The following is a 20,567-nucleotide window of genomic DNA, read 5'->3' on the forward strand; positions in this document are numbered from 1 at the left end:
GACGAGGAACCAATAAATCTGAGTTTTCATCAAGACTACGAGCTTTAGCAGCAATATTCTCAAACAAAAGAACTATATTTTGGTTCTTCACATCCCCAACTTGTCCCAAACGCTTAAATCTTTTCAATTATTTTACTATTTAACGCCGGAAGGTATTTCTCGACAATCCAAAATTACGAACTGTGACTGCAAAATTTCCAATATTTTTAATAATGGTGTAGTTTTTTCTTGTCGGATGTTAAAAGTTGACAGCTTTGAAAGTGTCAACTGTTCAAATAGCAAACATTCTAAGAGGAAAATCTTTTCTACGCATCTACTTTTAGCGCAGAATTCCAACCATTTATTTTATTTTCTTAGTAGAAAACAATCGCTTACAAAAAAATTTCTGAAAGAAGTCGTTATAATTGTATAATAACATATAATTTTCCCTCAAATTAAGTTGTTAACAAAGTTAACAGAGATTAAAAGTGTGCCTCAAGACTCATATTTAAGCGATTTCAATTTCTTTCAATCACCATTTTCACCTTTATTCCAAACACGTAAACGTGCAATCTTCCAATTTTAAAACCCTAATTAAGATTTTACTTTCTTATTTGAAATTAATTTTTTTAATAAATTCTTATAAAATTCGCATCTTTTCTCAAAATTCTCATCATCATCGTCGTTCACTTTAATTGTGTATAATAGCACTTTCTTCAAGACTAAAATCTTAATAATTCAATTTAAAAACCCCAAACTACCATTGACCACTAGACAATTATTATTGTTTTTGTATTTTAATGACATATCACACGAAACCCCTTAAAAAGCATTTAAATGTCACTCCATCTTATAACCAGTACCTATTTCTTACATACCTACTTAACCTACGACCGGGGGCATAAAAGTCTCTTTTTATTTTATAACTATCCTATGCGGCCACGGCTATCCATATCTATTCCATATAGAAGACTTGTTTAAAAAGTCATATACCTACTAGCGCACATGACAAAGAGGCCATAAACGTGTCACCGTTTCCGTTTTTGGTAATAAAGTATTCATACCGCCTGATGTGAACCCGTACAAAAAGAAGAAGTGGAAGTCGTCTGAATCAATCCTAAAACGAAAACAACTTTCTCTGTCGCTTCTTCTGCTGCTGCTTCGGTGGTTCTGTATGCAAGCAAAGTAGGTTCTGACCAAGTTCGAGGTTCAAGGGCGTCCCACTTATTCAAAACTTAGATATCCCCGAGATATTATTGGTACCAGTTTTCAATTACTTTCTCCAGAAAAAATAATAAACTTTTGTAATAACTTTCAATTTATTTTGTATCATTTTTTGTTGCAGGACTTATAATTGCTTCAGCTATGTTCCTGCTAGCTCAGCTCACAGTCATTGCAATTTGGAAGAAGGTCCAGAAGCGAAACAAGAAGGAGAACTATCTTTATAACCATCAGACGCATCCTAATACCCCAACGAATTTCGCACCCAACATGGTCTATGGTCAGCCCTGTGGAAGTCCCAGTGACACATTAGGTAAACTTTACGACAGCGGTATGTCAGGACGATATGGTCAGCAGTTTTGAGTCAACATCTCCAAAATCCCTTGAAGCCTTGAATGCAAATAAAAGGTGGACAACTAGATATTATTATACTGGAAGGAAACTGGAAAACTGGAGAACCCCAGTTACCCTTTGGTGGAATTAGATTTAAAATTTAAAGCAACTTAAGACTTTTTATTTAAATTCTATTTATTTAAATTAATTTAGTCTAATTTAATTTATATTTAATTCTATTTATTTTCCCCTATCATTGAGTGCAATAGAATAAAAATTGCACAATATTCTATGCCCGGTTTTAATAAACAAAAGAATGGAAAACAAATGACGAAAAAATGAACTACAAACCCAACATTCCCACATTGAAAAACAAAGTTTTAGATTTTATACCTCATAGTTTACTAAAAATTATAAAATTCTAAAACTTAAACAAATTTTTAAAATTAAGTTTTTAAATAAATTTGTTAAAATCGGGCATCGACATTCAACTATAATGAACTTTTAAGTCTAATTTTAAGAAGTATTCTATATTTTAAGTTTTTGTTTTGTACTGTTACACCCTAATGAGCGTAATGATGCTTCACTTATCTGTAAATAAGTAGTATCCATTTTTTTAATTTTTATTTTAGATAAATAAGATTTTTTTTTTTTTAATTAACTTTAACTTAATTCTATCCTTTTTTCTAATAACACATTTCTTTTGATTTGAAAAAAAACATGGAAATTGGAATTTTTGTGACAGTTCCTTTGATTTCAAAGAATGAAGACTTTTGTATCAAAATGTTTTCGGAAAAGTCCAAAAATATCCAAAAAAAATATGTATTCAAAGAAAAAAATAACCTCTTTTTTTACTAAAATTATTTAAAATTTAAAAACTCCTTCTAAATATTTTTTAAATTAGAAATTTTGACCAGTTAAGGTGCTAACCTAATTTGTATTTAGTACCTTTTTTTCTCTTAATAAAAAAAGACAACTTTATTTTATAATGAACAGAAAAATAAAATGGTAAAGAAATAAAATAAAATGTACTGACTTAGTGAGTAATAAAAATTATAAACAAAGTGTGTTTTATTTTGAGAAATTGATTTAAAATTTAAATGGTATTTTCAGAAATCTGAAAAACTTTTTGAGATCAATATTATTAAAATTATTGAAAATTTAGAAGTGTAGTGTCAAGACATTCATATAGTAGCGTAGAATAGACAACGAAAATTTATTTAACTGTCTACGATCAATTATAAATGATTGAGGCCCAATTTTTCAATGCCTATATTCCCAGAGTTTCAAATATGACGTACAGTAGGGTCGGCTGATTACAAGTCGTTGAAGTTTCATATTATTATTTGAAGCCTAAGTGCCTCCGGATTGTTGATTAAGTTTTGAAGGAAAGCTGAATTTTACCTTAAAATCTCACATCCTTTGCTCTGCTTATTTTTATCGAAATTCACTAGAAATGAGGCCTAATTTTTCAGTAAAACCTTTTGAAAACTAAATAATATTACTACTATAATATATAATATCATTCTTAAAATTGTGGTAGTTGCAAAATTGGGAGTCGTATGGGCGAAATATTCTATTCCTATAGTAGAACTTATAAACGATTCAAGGTAATGCTTCAAACATATCATTTGAAGTGCAAGAACCTTCCTAAGTTTCACCAAAAATACCGGAAAAGAAGTTGTACGAGTTTTGTGTAAGAAGTAAAGTATTATTTGATAGTTCAGCTTGCAAATGCCAAAATTAACTTACATGTACTTGCTCTAAAAACAAAAAAGTACTTGTTAGGGAACGCAATTTCATGGTAGGTAGGTGGGTAGAAATGGCGATCTCAAGGCAACCTAGCCTGGGCCCAATTAGCACTGTAGTGCGCCGTTTTGATACCAAAAACTCGTTTGACCTTTGATTGAAAGAGATAGATTTATAGAGAAGCTTCATAGCGATTATGTTTGAGCCATTTTGTCGCATTGGGAAAAAAGATTAGGTCTCTAATCCTTGTCATGTCAGTTCATGAAAGAATGCTTTACCAAAGTATTTCATTCTAGTGTTTGCCAAAGCAGGTCATTTGCAGAGGAAATGGATTATCGTTTCACATTCTAGGGCAAAAGGTGTTGTAGGAGATACCCAACTTCTCCGCATGAACTTCTATAGGCCAATGTCCGGTACAAACCGCAACAATCCTGGTTATGTCTTGCCATGATACCATTATGACCCGGAACCCAGATCAGGGTGACACCGAGGTTAATATTCAGGCTCGCAAGCTCATCGTGACATTGCTGGACCAATTTAGATGAGTATGTGGCCGAGTTAATAGCTTTCACAGCTGCCTGACTGTCTGTGAAGATAGCCGCATAAGATATTTAGCTACATATAGGGACTCAGAAAAGATCCCAGAACCAAATCCGCACTCCATCTTTGGGCCCTCAGTAAAGATGGTTGTGTCGTAACCTACCGACACGATGTCATCTTCCCAATCTTATCTCGATGGGAAAATAACCTTAAAACCCTTACTAAGGCTCAAAGTAGGGGCGCAGTAGTCAGTGTCTGCCGGGAAAATATCTGAGGGAATTAATTTCGTTGTGTTGCTGTGATCATAAGGTTTTGACAAGCAGCTGTTTGATTCCTTCAGCCTAACAGCGCTGCAGGAAACTATGTATTAAATAAAAAGGTTTAAGGCATCCGTTTTGAAGCGGTTCCCAAGAAGAGCGGCTTCTGATAATTTTTTGGTTCCTCGAGTTGCACTGCTACTTGAGGTTTCGGTTTTGTATACGGTTTAGGAAATATACGGTAAGGCAGAAGATAAGACGGACCCTGCCAAGGCATCCGAATAAGCTCGTTAGCGACTGGTTTGTCCCCCAGCCTTTCATTCTTCGGCACGGATTATGTAAGACGCTCACACCACTACTGAAATTAGGGACCCCTTATCTATGGTCAAATTGCATTGCTAATGCTTGCTACTATTAAGGAGTAGGAAATTTCAGCAATTTAACCTGACCTTAGCTGATATCCATCTTGACAACGTGCAAGACAACTGTGGTGATCATTACCGCCCGGAACCTACTGGGAGGGTTTGAAACGAGGATTTTTGCAGGCACGCAATTTCATAATAGAACAAAACAACAAAATAGATGACAAAAGTGCTGAATAGAAAATCGTTACGAGAAGAGAAAAAACAACAAAAAGTAGCTAAACTATGTACGGAAAGGTTGAGTAGCACATTTGAATCCGGATGTGTCCAAACGGATTGCGAACAATCAAACTTTCGATTGGCGACTCCAGTGACTGAATCAGTGAGCACTTCCAAAATTTCAGTTGATTTCGCTTTACTTTCAAAAACATGAGATAGATTTGGAGTGTCAGACAGTGTGGGAGCAGCCATTGCCTAAGTAGTTCTTTATGCATTGATAGACAAAATAATAGACAAAAATAAGCTGCGTCGAGAAAGACAGGTAAAATATGATTTCACAACAAACTGTTTCACTGATTCCCGCATGGTAGTTCGATGCAAGAAAGGACCAGACTTTAACTTTATTTGAAAAAGATGGCAAAAAATACAGACAACGCATTCTTGAGGAACACATATTTTATTGATATAAGAACCTGACGCGAAGTTCTTAGGCTACATTGCACCTTCTTCAGGCACTGCAAAGTGTATAGAACAAAAAATATTAAATTTTTGTATGAATGCAGATATATCAATGGATAATTTAATTGCAATCGGATGTGATGGCACAAAAATATAAATGTTGGTAGAAACGGCGGAATCATACAGATGCTGGAAAAAAATATTAAATAGGGTATTGCAGTGGATCATTTGTTAATTGCATATGAATGAGCAACCATTCAGGCATATATTTCAACATAATGATGGCAGTACTACTGGGCCACAGACGTTTTCAGGCATTATTGCCAAAGAACTCGAAAATGTGAAAAACTACCATTAACCCTATTTCAAACTATTCCGACGAACTTACCTGCACTTTCTGCTGATGATATTAGCAGAAACAAAAAATACCTAGTAATTTAGCAAACAAATACCAACAGAATTCTTCGGCTTTATGTTTCAACAGAGTCTGCTTCTGCAAATCTTATTACCCTTGCAACGTACATCGTCAAGGTCTCCGGTATGGTTTTCTTTTAAAACTAACCCCAGTTGTAAAGATGGATCTAGACACTTGTTCAAACTCATCGAGCAAAGCAGACAACAAATTTAAAAGCTGCTATCGACACAGTTATTCAAAGGAACAGCTATTTTGCACATCCGGAAAACTTATTGCTTGCAAATCAAACCTGTAATCATATCAGCGCTGGCGTTAACGTCACTATTGACGAAGCATAGTGACCAGTTAAAGATCATAAAATAATTATTGAGACCGTACCAGTTGGCTTTAAGGAGCTCTTTATTTAACTGGAGAGTTTTTACACGAGAAATTTGATGATATGACACAATGGTCAGAAGCGGCTAGAGGAGATAGAACACTAATATTGTACCTACCAGGGTCATAGGTAAGAAACAAGTCAAGAGTGTTTTCTGCTCGACCTTCCACGTCCGATATTCGAGTGGGCTCGTTGACCAGCTGAGTTAGGTGGTTTAGTTGAGATCTCAGCATACGCTCCTTCGGGTGTTGTCTGGCCCAAATGTTGAAGCCATGAAGAATTGTGTACATTGAAATCGTCCGTAATAACGATTTCAGTATGAAGACACAGGAAGACAGAAAATTCGATCTCATTGCAGTATATAAGAAGAATCACTGTATAAGATTACTTAAAAGGTCTTCTACAATAGAACCTCACTACTACTATAGTATTATGCCTTTAGTAGTGACGTTAAATTTGTCCGGACCCTAAAAATCAAAACAGTAATCTACAATCCATATGTAATTAAGTGAACCAACACAACCAATAGACTTGGACCAATCGTTAGTCCGTATTGTTATCATATGAAACTTAAGATCTATACCTTATTCGAAGCCTATGACACAAATGATGTTGGAATTTCTTAGATCACAAGGAACATTATTTTAAAAGTCTTCAACGTGGGGCTTCGTCTGTGTGATAGGGCATGAACATACATAGAATGTAAGAAATTGTCTCCTCTTCTTCTTCATCCATGAAGATTCTGCAAAAGTCACACGCTTATCCATTAAGCAGTGTTCTATAAGGACTACTATTACAGAGCTAATGTACAAACTAGAAATAAGTTGTGTATAGGGTCAAGCATCAATCATTGGCCAATAAATTTAGTTCAGACAAGTGGTGGTGTTAGACCATCTCTGGTTTCTAAGCTTGTCAGCTCTGTAGTTTACTAAAATTTCTCCGTCACCTAAATAATGTTGAAAAACTCCACCATCTCCATAATCGACAATTTCGGGCTGTTAGTGTGTTTATTGAAACAGAGTGAAGTGGTTTTATGGCAGCTTAACTATCTGAGAAGTTGCGTCAATAGATAGTTGATATCACGTTTTCTCTACGGCTAAAGAACGAATATCTGTACTTGACAGTAAGACCAAAGTTGGGCTCGAGGATATATTGATGAGCATTCCTAGAAGTGCCAGTATTTCTATTAAACTGTTTAAGGGGAGGAATGCAGTTGGCTATTTCTCTAGAGCATAAACCGGTAAAATAACGGTAAATGAGGATGAGACAGTATTATGATGGTATTATTACCAATCAATCTAAATGCTAAATGATCTACGTTCACTGCTGTCCAAGAGGCTTAAGTAAGTTGCAGAAGCACTAGCCCAAAAATGGAAGTTATACTTAAGCTTTGGACGTATATAAGTCTTGTAGATAACAGCTAGATGAGAGGGAAGAAACACTTCTTGCATCGCCTCAGAAAACCCTAACATCTTGCCGCATTTTTGGCGACATCGCGTATGTCCACAAAAGGTGGTTGGTGATCATACCTAGAATATCGAGGTATTCAGTCTCATTGATGCAAGTGCTATCCATGGGTAATGGCAACGGGGGTAAATCTCGGTTTATCGATACAAGACAGCATTAGATTTTCAAAACATTAAATTAAACGCGGTTTCTTATCAATGGTCAATGGTGTTTTGGGCTGGAAATAAATGAGCTTATCGTATTTTGTCGTTCGACAAATTCGAAGGAGAGGGATGTTATCAGAATTATAACAAATGTATTGGATTAGAAGTTGCAGACAGGAGATAATTAATAAACATATGAAAGAGTGTGGGAGATAGAACAGAGCCCTGGGACACGCCAGCTTTTATTTTGTGGTTCTCAGACTTGAATCCATCAAATGCAACTTGTATTGAACGGTTCAAAAGAAAAGAAAACGAAGAAGAGATTGGTCTATACCAAAAGCACGCATTTTCGATTAGAGAGCAAGATGCCAGACTTTAACAAATGCCTTTGAAATATCAAATGCAATAATCTTACTTTCTTCCAAACGATATAAAAATCTGTTCCACTGTTCGGTGAGATGAACCATGAGATCACCAGTGGACCTATTGCTACGAAAGCCGTATTGGCGTTCATTAAGAAAATTCCGTTCCTAAAAATATTTTTTAAGTTAGTAATTTATCAGTGTTTCCATGACTCTTTCTTCTAGGGACGAAAGTGCAATCAGTCGGTAATTAGAGGGTGAGGACGATTCGCCTTTTTTGAGAAAAGGCTGGACAAATGCGGTTTTCCATCCGCTCGAAACGAGACCTGAGGAATAGGATAGATGAAAAAGCTTACGCAGTGGTTTTGCCAGCGTTAAAGACCACCTCTTCAAAACAATAGCGATGATACCATCCGGACCAGCGGATTATATTTTGATCTTTTAGGATTCTCGCCACAGTACAAGTGCGAAAGAAGATTGTCGCCAATCATGCGGAGTCATAACACTCACTGGGAGCGTTGAATAGGCGGCGAACTGCCTATCAAAGAGATTAGCTTTTTCTAAAGAGCTAAGAAATGAAGTGTCATTGACAACGAGCGTTGGAACCGACAAACATGTGTGGTGCCTTTGGGACCACAAATGATTTGGCGATCTCTTGCGATTGTAGCCGTTCGACGTTATACCTTCTCCTAGCATCTCCCTGTTTTGCCTTGGGTCTAGAAACCTGAACTGCTACCTTGGCTATAACAAGTCAGTGGTCTGAATTGATGTTAGCTCCTCGGAAAGTTCGGACATCAATGATACTGGAAGCTTGGCTGGCTTCGATCGCATTATGGTAAATCTGATTAAGGGTTGATCTGGAGATCTGCAAGTTCCTTTGTTGAAGTTTGGAAAACGCGTACTGGTTACCATGTCATTTCGCTGTCAGAAGTGTTGTCGTGCAGGCTGTTTTTCTCGATTATTCCACCAAATATGTCTTCCGTTCCTAGCTTGGCATTAAAATCGCCCAGGACAATTTTTTATCTTAGCTAGGACACTGCTCATATGTTTTTGTCTAAGACCTCGAAGAACATATCTTTTGTGTTGTCATCCTTCTCATCTGTGGGGGCGTGCGCACATATTAGGCTGATGTTGCCGAATTTAGCCTTGATGCGTATGGTCATGAGGCGCTCGTCAATGCACCTATAGACAAAACCGCATCCGAATGAATGTGGTCTGTTAAAGGACTTAACATTTTACGTACAGATCCGAAGTTCGTTGTCCTTAATTTGTTGCGTAGGTTGTCAACAGTAAATCCGTCTGTATCCGAGGCTTGTTGGAGATTTGAACCTGTCCATTAAGTCACTCCGACGGCACAACCCCCAACCTGAAGGGCCAGATCCTTATTATAACTCCAAGGACGAGGAACCGGGTACACCGTTTCCTATAGGCCTGGGCTTTGAATAAGTCTTAGGAGCTCTTTAAGGTGTTTACTTAGTAGTTCAGCGTTGAGGAACTGTAGACGCCACCGTTGATTCCATCTCGGGAATTCCTCCGCTGCCGTCTAGATAAGAAGAGGTGCCTTAGTGGAAACTCTCCCCGTCTCTCGTTTGCTGCCCCAAACTTTATACTGGGGTTACTCTCCCCGTCTCTCGTTTGCTGCCCCAAACTTTATACTGGGGTTAGAACCCAATCTTCAGTTCAGGTACTAGGTACAGTATGTTCCCCACTGGGAGGTGAGAGTGGGAGGTAATATACAGAGATTGGGAAAAACCTGTGAACGCTTGTATCCTCTTGAATGCACCACCGCGTACCGAACTCGAGAATCCCGACAGATAAATTGATGAAGAAAGGGCGTGGAAGCATAATCGAAAAAGTGGAAATTGTTGATGGAGTTCAGCTAAGTTTGGTGTCCTTTGTCGGTAACAAAATAGTTACTCTGGATATCACCATATACGGGAATGAATCCAGTAACAGAAAAACGTTGTTAATCATGAAAGGATAAAGCATATTAAATTCTTCCTGCTCCCTGACTTGAAATAGCCGAGCATTTATGCAAAGCTAAAAAGGAAGCAATAAAACTTCGTGGACGACCCTGAAATATAACTCGACTTGGATTTTCTGCAACACTTTCTTCTTTTGTCACCGATCCTAAAAATCATGCCGAATCAGCTGCATTAACAACACCAAAAAGAAATCTTCCTGAAAGGTATTAAGACTATCCTCAACTTTCAATTCGTTTCGACACTGTGACAAATTAGAAAAAAATAGACAAATTTTGTCAAAACGATTGCTCTCCGCTCTTTCACCTTTTGAAGATATATGTAAATCTCATTTAAGTTACAATGAAAAAAGAAATTGCATTTCTAAATTTCATGGAGCTCAAACTCAGGAGGACTCGTTTTTTTACTTAATATATTAATTAATTAATTTTTAGTTGTGTTCTTATAAATATTTTTCTTTACGAAAATGTATAAGTTGTAAAACCTTTAAAGCATACGAAGCCAAATTTGGCTTCTCTCACAAAAATTTAAAGAAATTAACTTTTTTTTTCAATTTTTTTCACAAAACAGAAGAACTTTTCTCACGAAACGACAAAAAGTGCTTTTATCCGTTGTTGTCAAAGCTCATGCTTCTGCACCCTTTAGTAGGAGGGAGGTGATAAGATCCTCTTAAAAAGACTCATTGATTGCTCGAGAGAAAACTTTACTACTGAATTGCTTTCTTAGCTCAACGAAACAGCGACTAGCAAGAGAGATTATTCGCATGTTTTTAGCGCTCGTATTATGTTCTACATTAACAATACTGAGGTTCCATTCATCGATCAGGCTTATACATATGGCAATCTTTACCTTGTCTAATTCGGGAAGACAGGATTGTTGGCTTTTGTCGTCTATATTAGTTGGATCATCCTGCCTGACAGTGAAAATACACATTGCAGCTCATTTAACTCTATGGTACCAAAATATTGATCTGTTAGGCATTGGTTGAAAAAATATACAAAATCCTACTTTCATGTCTAGAAAATATTTCCAATCAGAAGACCAAATTTAATTTTGTTCCAAAACTTTCAAGAAGCTTATTTTTTCCCAAAATTATCTGCTAACAACATGCAGGTAGGTTTATATATTAATTTATTTCAATTACTTCTTCTTAAGTTGTAGCTATGCAAACTTAATTATTCCGTCAAGAGGGTGGTAAGAAGACTTTTAAAATGTCTGTCATTTCTCTAATACCGCTTTTTGTCATAATACTTGTTACTTCTTTAAAGTGCTTTTAACAATCGCACTGTGCTGTAAAATAAAAAAGCTCTGAGGCTTGCACACTTGGCGATAACTTTCTTGATATTGATGGCATAGGGCTCATTATATGGTATCTTTTAAAAGAGGTTATAAGCATTATTAAAAAAAAGAAAAAGGAAAAAGGTCTTTTAGTACCCGTAGTACCCGTGGCATGATGGTTAGTGCGTTGGACTGTCATGCCAGTTTTCTTGGGTTCGATCCCTGATTATGCCATCTAAAGTCTTTTCGCGAGAACTGCCTTTTACAAGGAATTGACAAATTCTCCAAGAGTAACTCTTGTCATGAAAAAGTGCTTTCTCTAATTAGCTGTTCGGATTCGGCATATAAAATGTAGGTCCCCTACATTGCTAACAACATTACTCGCACACAGGAATGGTTGAGAGTTGTAAGTCACTAAGCCCTAGTTTTCAACGGACTGTTGCGCCACCCAATTTATTTTTTTATAAAGGTCTTTTCAGATCAAAAATAAACATATACTCTATGTAGCTTTAGCTTAAATTCCTTCCAAAAACTTAACTTCGATTCTAAGGCTTTCTTACCTTAGGTATAAGGACCTTAATATATAACCAGGTGTCAGAATTGGTTTGAATATTTCTTGTCATCGTCGATCGTTTAACTATAAGATGCAAACGTGACCGATATTTTTCGTGATGTTCAAGACCTAAACGACATTCCTAGCACAATCACTCTGATGTTGCACTATAACACGTGCTGCATTATAGCGGGTTGGTTGACGGCCATGGCCAACTCTAACTAAATAATACATAACATCCAAGCGGACGTAGTTACTCAACTTACAGAATAAAAAAAAAATCCATTTGAAAATCCAGGACAAAATTCGAATACTAAATCATTTTGATTTCTATATAAATATCCTGGTTCCCTCATGGTTTCTGTTCACATCCATGGTCAATGCGGTCCAGCTCCAGCAGCATGCTCTAAGTTCTAACCATCTAACTTCACCTAGATCAGTACATCATATATGTTTTACACCATGGCTGGCGTGTGTCGGATATGTTGGTAGAGTAGAAAATCTGATTTATAGCCGGCTCTGGACAAGGAACGATTGAAATCGTTGCAGCGTGAAATCACGAACGACGCACTTGCGGCCCATAACTGTCATCGATGTGTGTGCAATCATTTATCCGCTCTGGCGCATTGCGAGGAGCGTGATTCCAAAAACTCAAATCACACATCGTCAGTCTTTAAACTATTTATAAGCTGTGGATATAATAAAACGAGTGTGCCAGAGCATAACAAAATTTCAAGATTCCCTAAGGTCTATATTTCAACAGGGCCGTATTTCGAATCAATAGCGCCTTGTGGATTTTTTTTTGGAAAATTTTGCATCTTTCTGCAAAATTTATAAATTCGAAGAAATAGTCGAACGTAAAGTTTTTCATTTTCTATACTTGGCAGTCCGTGCGAAAATGAGCTCAAAGGTAAACTGAAAGGCATTTTTCGAAGTGCGAGTAGTCATGAATTTTTCCATTTTTTTTTCTAAAAATATCACTGTAAATGTTTCTGTTACCATTTAATTTTCAAAGCCTTTTTTTATATTGTGTTTAAAAGACTTAAACTTGTTAAATAGGCTTCTGCCCAAATTACATCAACTATAGAAGAGGTGATCAATTTCTTACGGCCTCAAAGAAATTGTAAACATCTGACAGTGCTTTTAGCTGTATGTGATCGTTCCGTAAAGAGAGATCTGTGATTCACATACTGAGTATTGGTAAGTGCCGATGAAAGGCAGCATTTTATTTTTCGAGCAATAAGTTCTACACGGTTAATAATTCCTAAAGGACAATTCTATCGAGATCGGAATTTATCATATTGTAGCGTGAAAGTTCTCTTCCAAAGGTCAAAGATTTGATTCTAGAAACAAATATGCAAAGCTGTGTCAAGCAAATTGCACACTAGATAACGAATATGCGGAACAGAGCCCTGGGGTAGTATAGCATTTATTTTGTAAATGTAATATTGAAACCAACTATTAAAAGATAAACAGAGTGAATTTAAGGTTAGATTATAATCTTTCAAAAATTTGATTTAACTAAATCAGTACCAAAAGCACACATTTTAGATAAGAGAGCTTGGAACGAAAACTTATCAGTATCAAGTACAATAAGCTTTTATTAAGGTTAAGATTTTTAAAACGGTTTCATTTGATAAACCATTCTGAATATTATTAACAAGCTTTATTTCTTTAAAATACTTCCAATAATTCATCTGCTTTTCCATGACCTTGAAATAGGTTGATTTTGAAGAAGATTTACCTTTTTTGTGGATTGGCTATTGGCTATAGGTTGATTTTGAAGAAGATTTACCTTTTTTGTGGATTGTACTGTACTTGGAAGAAGATCAGAAGAATAGGACAGATATAGTGACTGACAACTCTCAACCATTATTGTGTGCGAGTGCTGTTGTCAGGGATGGAAGAGACCAACAGTATCAAGCCGAATCCGAACGGCAAATTTGAGAAAGCACTTTTCATGACAAAAATTACTCTTGGAGAATTTGTCAATTCCTCGCAAGAGGCAGTTCCCGTGAAAAAAACTTTAGGTGGCATAAGCAGGGATCGAACCCAATACCTCTCGCATGACATGCAATCGCACTTTTTTTTGTAAATTCATTTTTATTAATTCAATCTTAAACCTATCTTAAAGCTAGAACGATGATGCCAATTCTTGCACCTATCCCTCGTGACCCTAGCCAACGGAGTCCGGAGCAGAATTGTCTCCGACTTCTGGACATTTATTTTCAGTTTCTAGTCATCGCAATATCGCTGAATCTTGTCGAAATCACGCTGCAAGAGATTTCTAATAACCTCAACCTTTCGGGCCGTTCCGTACGCAATAAGATCGGGCGTACGAAATTGCCTTTGTAAGGCTACTTATCAGATCGCTGGTGTAAATACTGACACCAAACTATCTACCGTTAAGTATGTCATACATTATACACAACAATGGCTTGCTTATGCCAAGCCTGCTCAGTTTAAGGTTAAGACCCTCTAACCATACGGTGTAAAAGGTCTTTTCCAAATCAACCAGAACATCACCCATGCAATGCTGTTTTGATTTATTCCATTGGATATTAGAAACGAGTTTAGACGCAGCATGAATTGTGACATGACCCGCCTTGAACCCGAACTGTTTATCCGGAATTATTTTGTTGTCCGCAGCCCACTTAGTCAGAGCCCTAATAATGATCCTTTCGAAAACTTTGCTGATGCTCGGAAGAAGACTTATCGACCGAAGATTTGACGGGTTGGAGTTGTCCTTTCCCTTTTTCGGGAGAGGATGAACTACAGCGGTCTTCCAATGCATTGGATAATATACATTATTCAGTGCATTGTTAAAGAGTGTGGCGTAAATTTCAATTGCTTCCATCGGTAAATATCTTAGTACAACGTTGGATATACCATCGACACCTGCTGATTTTTTATTGAATTGAAGATGATCTGAAGCTCAACGTTCGTCACTAACAAGGGACTTGGTCCCGTTTGCTCAGCAATTATGGCATTTGCCAAGGAATCGTCATTGAACCGCATGAAACTGCTGTTCTCAAATCGGTAAAAGTGATTAAGTAGGGCTCTGTTTTGCATGTCGTGGTTGGTTCGAATGCTAACATTCACCTTGTACACTTGCTGGAAAGCAGCTCCCACCGCCTCCACCTTTTCCTTCGGATCTTCAATTATGTAAAAGTCATCGTCAAAGATGGCTTCCTCTGGATCCATTTGCGCTGTCATGAGTACGTCTCTGTTCTCTTCAGTTCTTTGGAGTTTCAGACACGGAAGGTCATTATCGTTCTTTTTCCTGAATATCTTGTTGATTTTAGGGAACATACTACGGTCATTGGAATTAACTGACCGGATCTTGCGGTCCCAGTACTTGTTAATTGATAACCTGTAGTTCTTCTTAATCAGCAGATTTACATTTTTTATTGACGACTTCAGTGTCCTTACCCCCAAGTCGTGTGGCTCTGTAAGTCGTCTATACAAGTTTTTGAGTCTTGTCAGTAAGCCATTTTTGTGCCTGCGTAGTGCGTCAATAGTCGCGTTTCTGTAAGCCTCCATTTGTTCCCGTTTTTTGTACTTTGGTATTGTTCGTTTTCTTGTTTCGTCCATCTATTGTAAGTATTGGTCAATTTCTGTATTTGTCAGGTTTCTGTTGTTTGGTGGGGCTATGTCACTCGAACGAAGTTCTCTCGCTTAGGCATTGGTGAAACAACGCTGTAAAGATTCGTCAAATTAAAAAGATGGTTACCTCTGGGATTACTATGTTGAATTCCCCAATCTTCATGTTTTGCATTAAAATCGCTGGCCAAGATGAAATCGTTTTGCTCCAAGCTCAGTTTCAGTTCCCTTAATAGAATCTCGGGTTCTGAAGCAATGTAAGTAACCTGCGGAGCTCCAGCCGCATAAGCCGCAATCATATACATCTGCTTCCCTTGAGTGAAAGAGATACATACAACGCAAACTTCTAGCGTCTTGAGCTTTCGCAATTCATTGTTGTATTTGATTTTATAATGAATACCTTTTCCTATAAAGAGAGCTACACCGCCCCCTTGAGTGGAGTCAGGCTGGTCTCTTCTTACGATAATGTAATTTGTATGAGTCAATTTGTGTTTGTGGTTTAGCTTGGTTTCGCTAGCCATAAACCCATCGGGACTGTAGTCTTTCAACAATTGGAACATGTTTTATCTTTGTTCAATCCTTATCAGTGAATTTACATTCACTGTCTTTGGCAGCGCGCCCATTATGGTCTAAATTGGTCCAGGCCAGGCAAGAAAGAGTAGAGATAATCTACCCTTTTGCCTTGCTCCTTTTTCTGACTTTGCAGTTGACCTTGAATGCTCAAAAACAGGGCTATAATGCCAGGCTGCACCTATGGTGCCTTAGGCAGGTGGCCTTTGGGACAACCGGCGGTGGAGCCTCTCCCGTAGTCCATCGCACTAACCTTCATGCCACGGGTACTACAGGGGGATACCATCTGGCCTAGCGTATTTATTTTTGTTGATGGCACAATAAGGCAAGGTGGAATTTGTGGCAAAAAAGCCAACTTTTTCAATAAAGCCTACTTATGAAACATTTTTGACAACAAGCGTAGAGATCAAGGAAGAGAAAGAATTCTTCATGTTTTTCTACGAATTACCAACAATTTTAGTTGACTTTGGGACATTGCAGTATTTTTTCGAGACATTTTTGGTCATGCGTAAATTTAGTCCTTCAAATGCATTGCATTCTTCCACTACCGAGGAAGAATAATTATCAGTTAACGATCTTAACAAAATTAAGACCGTTTTAGTCAGTTTTTCCTTATTTCCAAGCCGTGCTTCAAGAACCATATTTTCTTAATGGATTTGTTTGACCTGAATAATTAGCAGATTTATCGTCTTCATTTGCCTAGATAAAAAACCGTCCGTAACGTCCTATGCATTACAGTATAGACCATTAATCCTCCCCTGGAACGATGGCGTAAATGAGGACGCCTGGAACTTATTATTAGAAACTTCATAGAGTCTAGGAGAGGAACAGAAGCATATTGTAAGAATCGGAACGTACGGAGTAATTCCCCTAAGATCTTCATATCAACATTTTTTTTCTCCGTTTCGTTCATTCTAAATTTTCCTCCCCGTACTCTAAGAGTTCGCCCTTAATAACTTGTTTAAATCGATAAACAATTACAGCCCTGTGGTTCAGCCTCCGTAAAGATGTCATTGGATATATATAGTTTGGGTGGCTACGTCTAACATGTCTATATAAGTAACGATTAACACCACAACCGAGCTCCTACCAAGCACAACGAATCACAACAGAAAGTGCAAGTGTTTAAATGAGGCGCCTTGCGCAAGAACCATGCGTTCGATATAGAGGCAAGGTAAGGTAAGGTATAGACCACGCGAACGTTAAGGTGGCTGAAATGACAACTTGATGCGCGAATGTATTCATGGAGAAGAGTGCGCCAATTAATTACTCTAGCTACAGGCTTAATGTGGTAATTAAATGGCCGATTAATTATCACAACGATTATGAGCGTTAGCGTAGACGAAGGCGCTGGCGCTGCTATACCTAGCGCAGTTTTATAGGTGTCTATGCTACGCGCACGTACATCGTGTCGGTCGACAACGCGTCGTCAAGTCGAGTCGAGTCGTGTGCCACAGAGTGCGTAAGGAAATCGGTTAAGGACCGATTGAGTTGTTAATTGGTTCGTTAAGTCATGTTACTACACACACAGACTTCCAGCCAATTGGCTACTGAAAGAGGTTGTGACAAGCGATATTTCTTATAACTTCATGATTTAAATTTAAATTTTAATTGAAAATGATATTGAACGAATAAAATTTATATCCGTATGATCGTACACTGCGCATTCATAAATGAATCAGGAAGTCAAAACTAGGAATGTTCGAGTTTAAACATTAATGTTAGGGGCGTTGGTGTTAAGTTGTTGATGTGCTTTTCGTTTTCACATACCTACTCAATGAAGTGCTGAATGTTTTGAGATAGATTTAATGATTTTAAACTAAATAATGATGGTAATTACAATATATGTGTTTTTAACGTGTATACCAAGGAATTAAGCGAATGAAGAAAAAACTATCTTTCGAGCATTTTTCAAATAAAGTACTGCTATCAATTGTTGTGTCAAGTTAATACGATTCAAAAATGTTTCTGTATCGGGACTTGATTTTGAACACGGTTATGTGGACAATAATTACAATAATAATGCAACTACAACGCAATGTACATATTTAATATGTTATATAATTCAATATTGTCGAAATGTGAGCAATAAAAAAGTTGTGGTCCATACAAAGTCCACTACAAAAAAAAAACAATCCTATTCATGTACTTTATATACATATGTTGATTTATATACTTTGACAAACCTACAAAATACCAAATTATAGAGGGACTGTTATAACACTAAAATCGGAAGATGTCACTCGATTGTTAACCACGATAGAGTAAGTAGTAGAGATTCAATTAAGATTAACTATGAAATAAACATTAAAAAGTAATAACAATTATCGGTCGAATTATTTTAATAATTGAAAGTAAATGTACAACAAAGGGGAAATACGTGTGCATAGCTGAAAAAAAATAAAACAAACAAAAGTACAGTCACACAATGTCTCATAGTCAAATTATGGGTAAATTGTAAGTGTTCAAGCCTGGTGAGGATTTTAAAACGTATAAAAAACGTCTTCAAATTAATGGAATTAAGTTCAAAAAAAAAATAATCCAAGAAGAAGGGCAAAGTATCCAGGAGTTTATCATCCGTCTGAAAGAAGTCACACACACGTGTGATTTTGGTGATTTTGCTAGAGAATTTAATACCAATACAACTTAGTGCTGTGAAAAAATGCAGGAACATAAGCCACTTCAATGCAAGTCGTTTGCCTTGGATGATGCCCTTACGGATCAATTTATAGCAGGTGTAAGAAAGGAAGAGATTCAACATGCCTTGTTAAATGACTCTTCACTAAATTTTTAAAAATGATGTAATGTCGCCTTAACAATGGAAATGTCCACAAAAGAGTCCAAGGCAATACATCCAGTAGTCTCAACGCAGTTTGCTATCAAAACGTCATCATCAAGTCCACAAATTAAATATAGTTCTGAAAGTCATAAGTCAAAGTATAGTTCTAGCAATGGTAAATTTGGAAAATGTCAAAGATGTGGTCGTCATCATAACTACGAAACTTGTCCCGCAAACAATTGGAAGTGCTATAATTGCAATCAAATTGGACACACATCTCACACATCAGTAAAAGTGATCAAGTCAATCGCGAAAGTCGAGTCCACATGTGTCATACAAAACATTATCGTCAAAGTTCAGCCGCTGCCAATGTAGCTAGATACAGGAGCTTGTCATAGTTTAATTAGTTTTACTGAATATAAGTCAAAATTTTCTTATCATAAATTGCAACCCGAACTTAATACTCTTATAACTTTTACAGGTCAAAAACTTGATGTTCAAGGTAAAATCAGTGTTCGCTTTGAGTTTCAAGGACAAATTTATGATCTGGATTTAATAGTTGTTGAACGTTAAAATTATCAAACATGGTTACAAGTTTTAACACCACATTTTAGAGAAAAGTTATTTGGAGATTGTCGAAATTCGGTAAATAAAATCGAGGTAAATTTTGTTGATTTTATCAAAAATAACTCCGAATGTACTTACGTTCAAGCCAAATGAAACCATTAAGAATTTCGAAATTAATATAGTTCTTAAAAAGAACACTTCACCCATTTTTCACAAAGCGTTTTCAGTACCCTTATGAATCAAGGACAAAGTGGAACAAGAATTAAACCACTTATTGAAGAACAGTACCTTGATTCCGGTCAAGTCAAGTTCGTGGGCAAGTCCAATAGTTTGCGTCCCGAATGGAGATATAAGAATTTGTAGGGATTGTCGAGGATGTTCAAACTTGTGGAAAGTTGTTGGGGGCAGCAAACGAGAGAGGTGGGGAGAGGTGTTTCCACTAAGGCACCTCTCCTTATCCAGACGGCAGCGGAGGAATTCCCGAGATGGAATCAACGGTGGCGTCTACAGTTCCAGTAAGGTTGAACTACTTAGTGAACACCTTATAGGGATTATTCGACTTATTCGGGGCCCAGGCCTGTAAGGAGCGGTTTTATCCGGCTCCCCATCCTTGGAGTTATACTTAGGATCTGGCCCTCTAGGTTGGAAGTTGTGCGTCGGGGTGACTTCCTGGCCACGTAAAAGCTATCAAAGTTGCGAAGCACCAACAAGCCTTACGGACGGATTTACTGTTGACAACCAACGCAAACGAATAAAGGACAACGAACTTCGGATATGCACGTGGAATGTTAGGTCACTTAACAGACCACGTGCGGCCGAAGAATTAGCAAAGGCAATAGAACGATATACAGTAGATGTCACCGCCATCCAGGAAATACGATGGGATGGACCGGGCAAAAAGAGGATGAAAAACTGCGATATTTACTATGATGACTGCTACCACGAAAACCAACAGCGCTTATTTGGATGCGGATTCGTCATTGGAGCCAGACTTAGGCAAGAAGTCTGATATGCACCCACGCCCCCACAGAAGAGAAAGACGACAACATACCAAAGATATGTTCTTCGAGCTCTTAGACAAAACATATGAGCAGTGCCCTAGCTATGATATTAAAATAGTCCTAGGCGATTTTAATGCCAAGCTAGGGAGGGAAAACATCTTTGGTGGAATAATCGGGAAGAACAGCCTGCACGACAACACTTCCGACAATGGATTCAGGCTCATAGATTTTCCTGCGGGGCGAAACGTCATGGTAGCCAGTACGCGTTTTCCACACCTCAACATCCACAAAGGAACTTGGACTTCTCCAGATCAATCTACCGTCAACCACATTGACCATATTGCGATCGACG

The 20,567-nt window shown here is 37.4% G+C and overlaps 1 protein-coding gene across 1 annotated transcript in view; it reads left to right on the plus strand.

The window, feature by feature from the left end:
* The window catches only part of LOC129942839 (uncharacterized), a 70,394-nt gene extending 67,961 nt beyond the window's left edge, over positions 1–2,433 (plus strand). The window contains exon 9 of the mRNA XM_056051930.1: positions 1,325–2,433. Within this exon, the coding sequence (XP_055907905.1) occupies positions 1,325–1,563 (239 nt within the window). The 3' untranslated portion in view covers positions 1,564–2,433. The remainder of the gene's footprint in view (positions 1–1,324) is intronic.
* The last annotated feature ends 18,134 nt before the right edge of the window (positions 2,434–20,567 follow it).

This window comes from Eupeodes corollae, chromosome 1 (assembly GCF_945859685.1).
Source record: "Eupeodes corollae chromosome 1, idEupCoro1.1, whole genome shotgun sequence".
Classification (NCBI taxonomy): domain Eukaryota; kingdom Metazoa; phylum Arthropoda; class Insecta; order Diptera; family Syrphidae; genus Eupeodes; species Eupeodes corollae.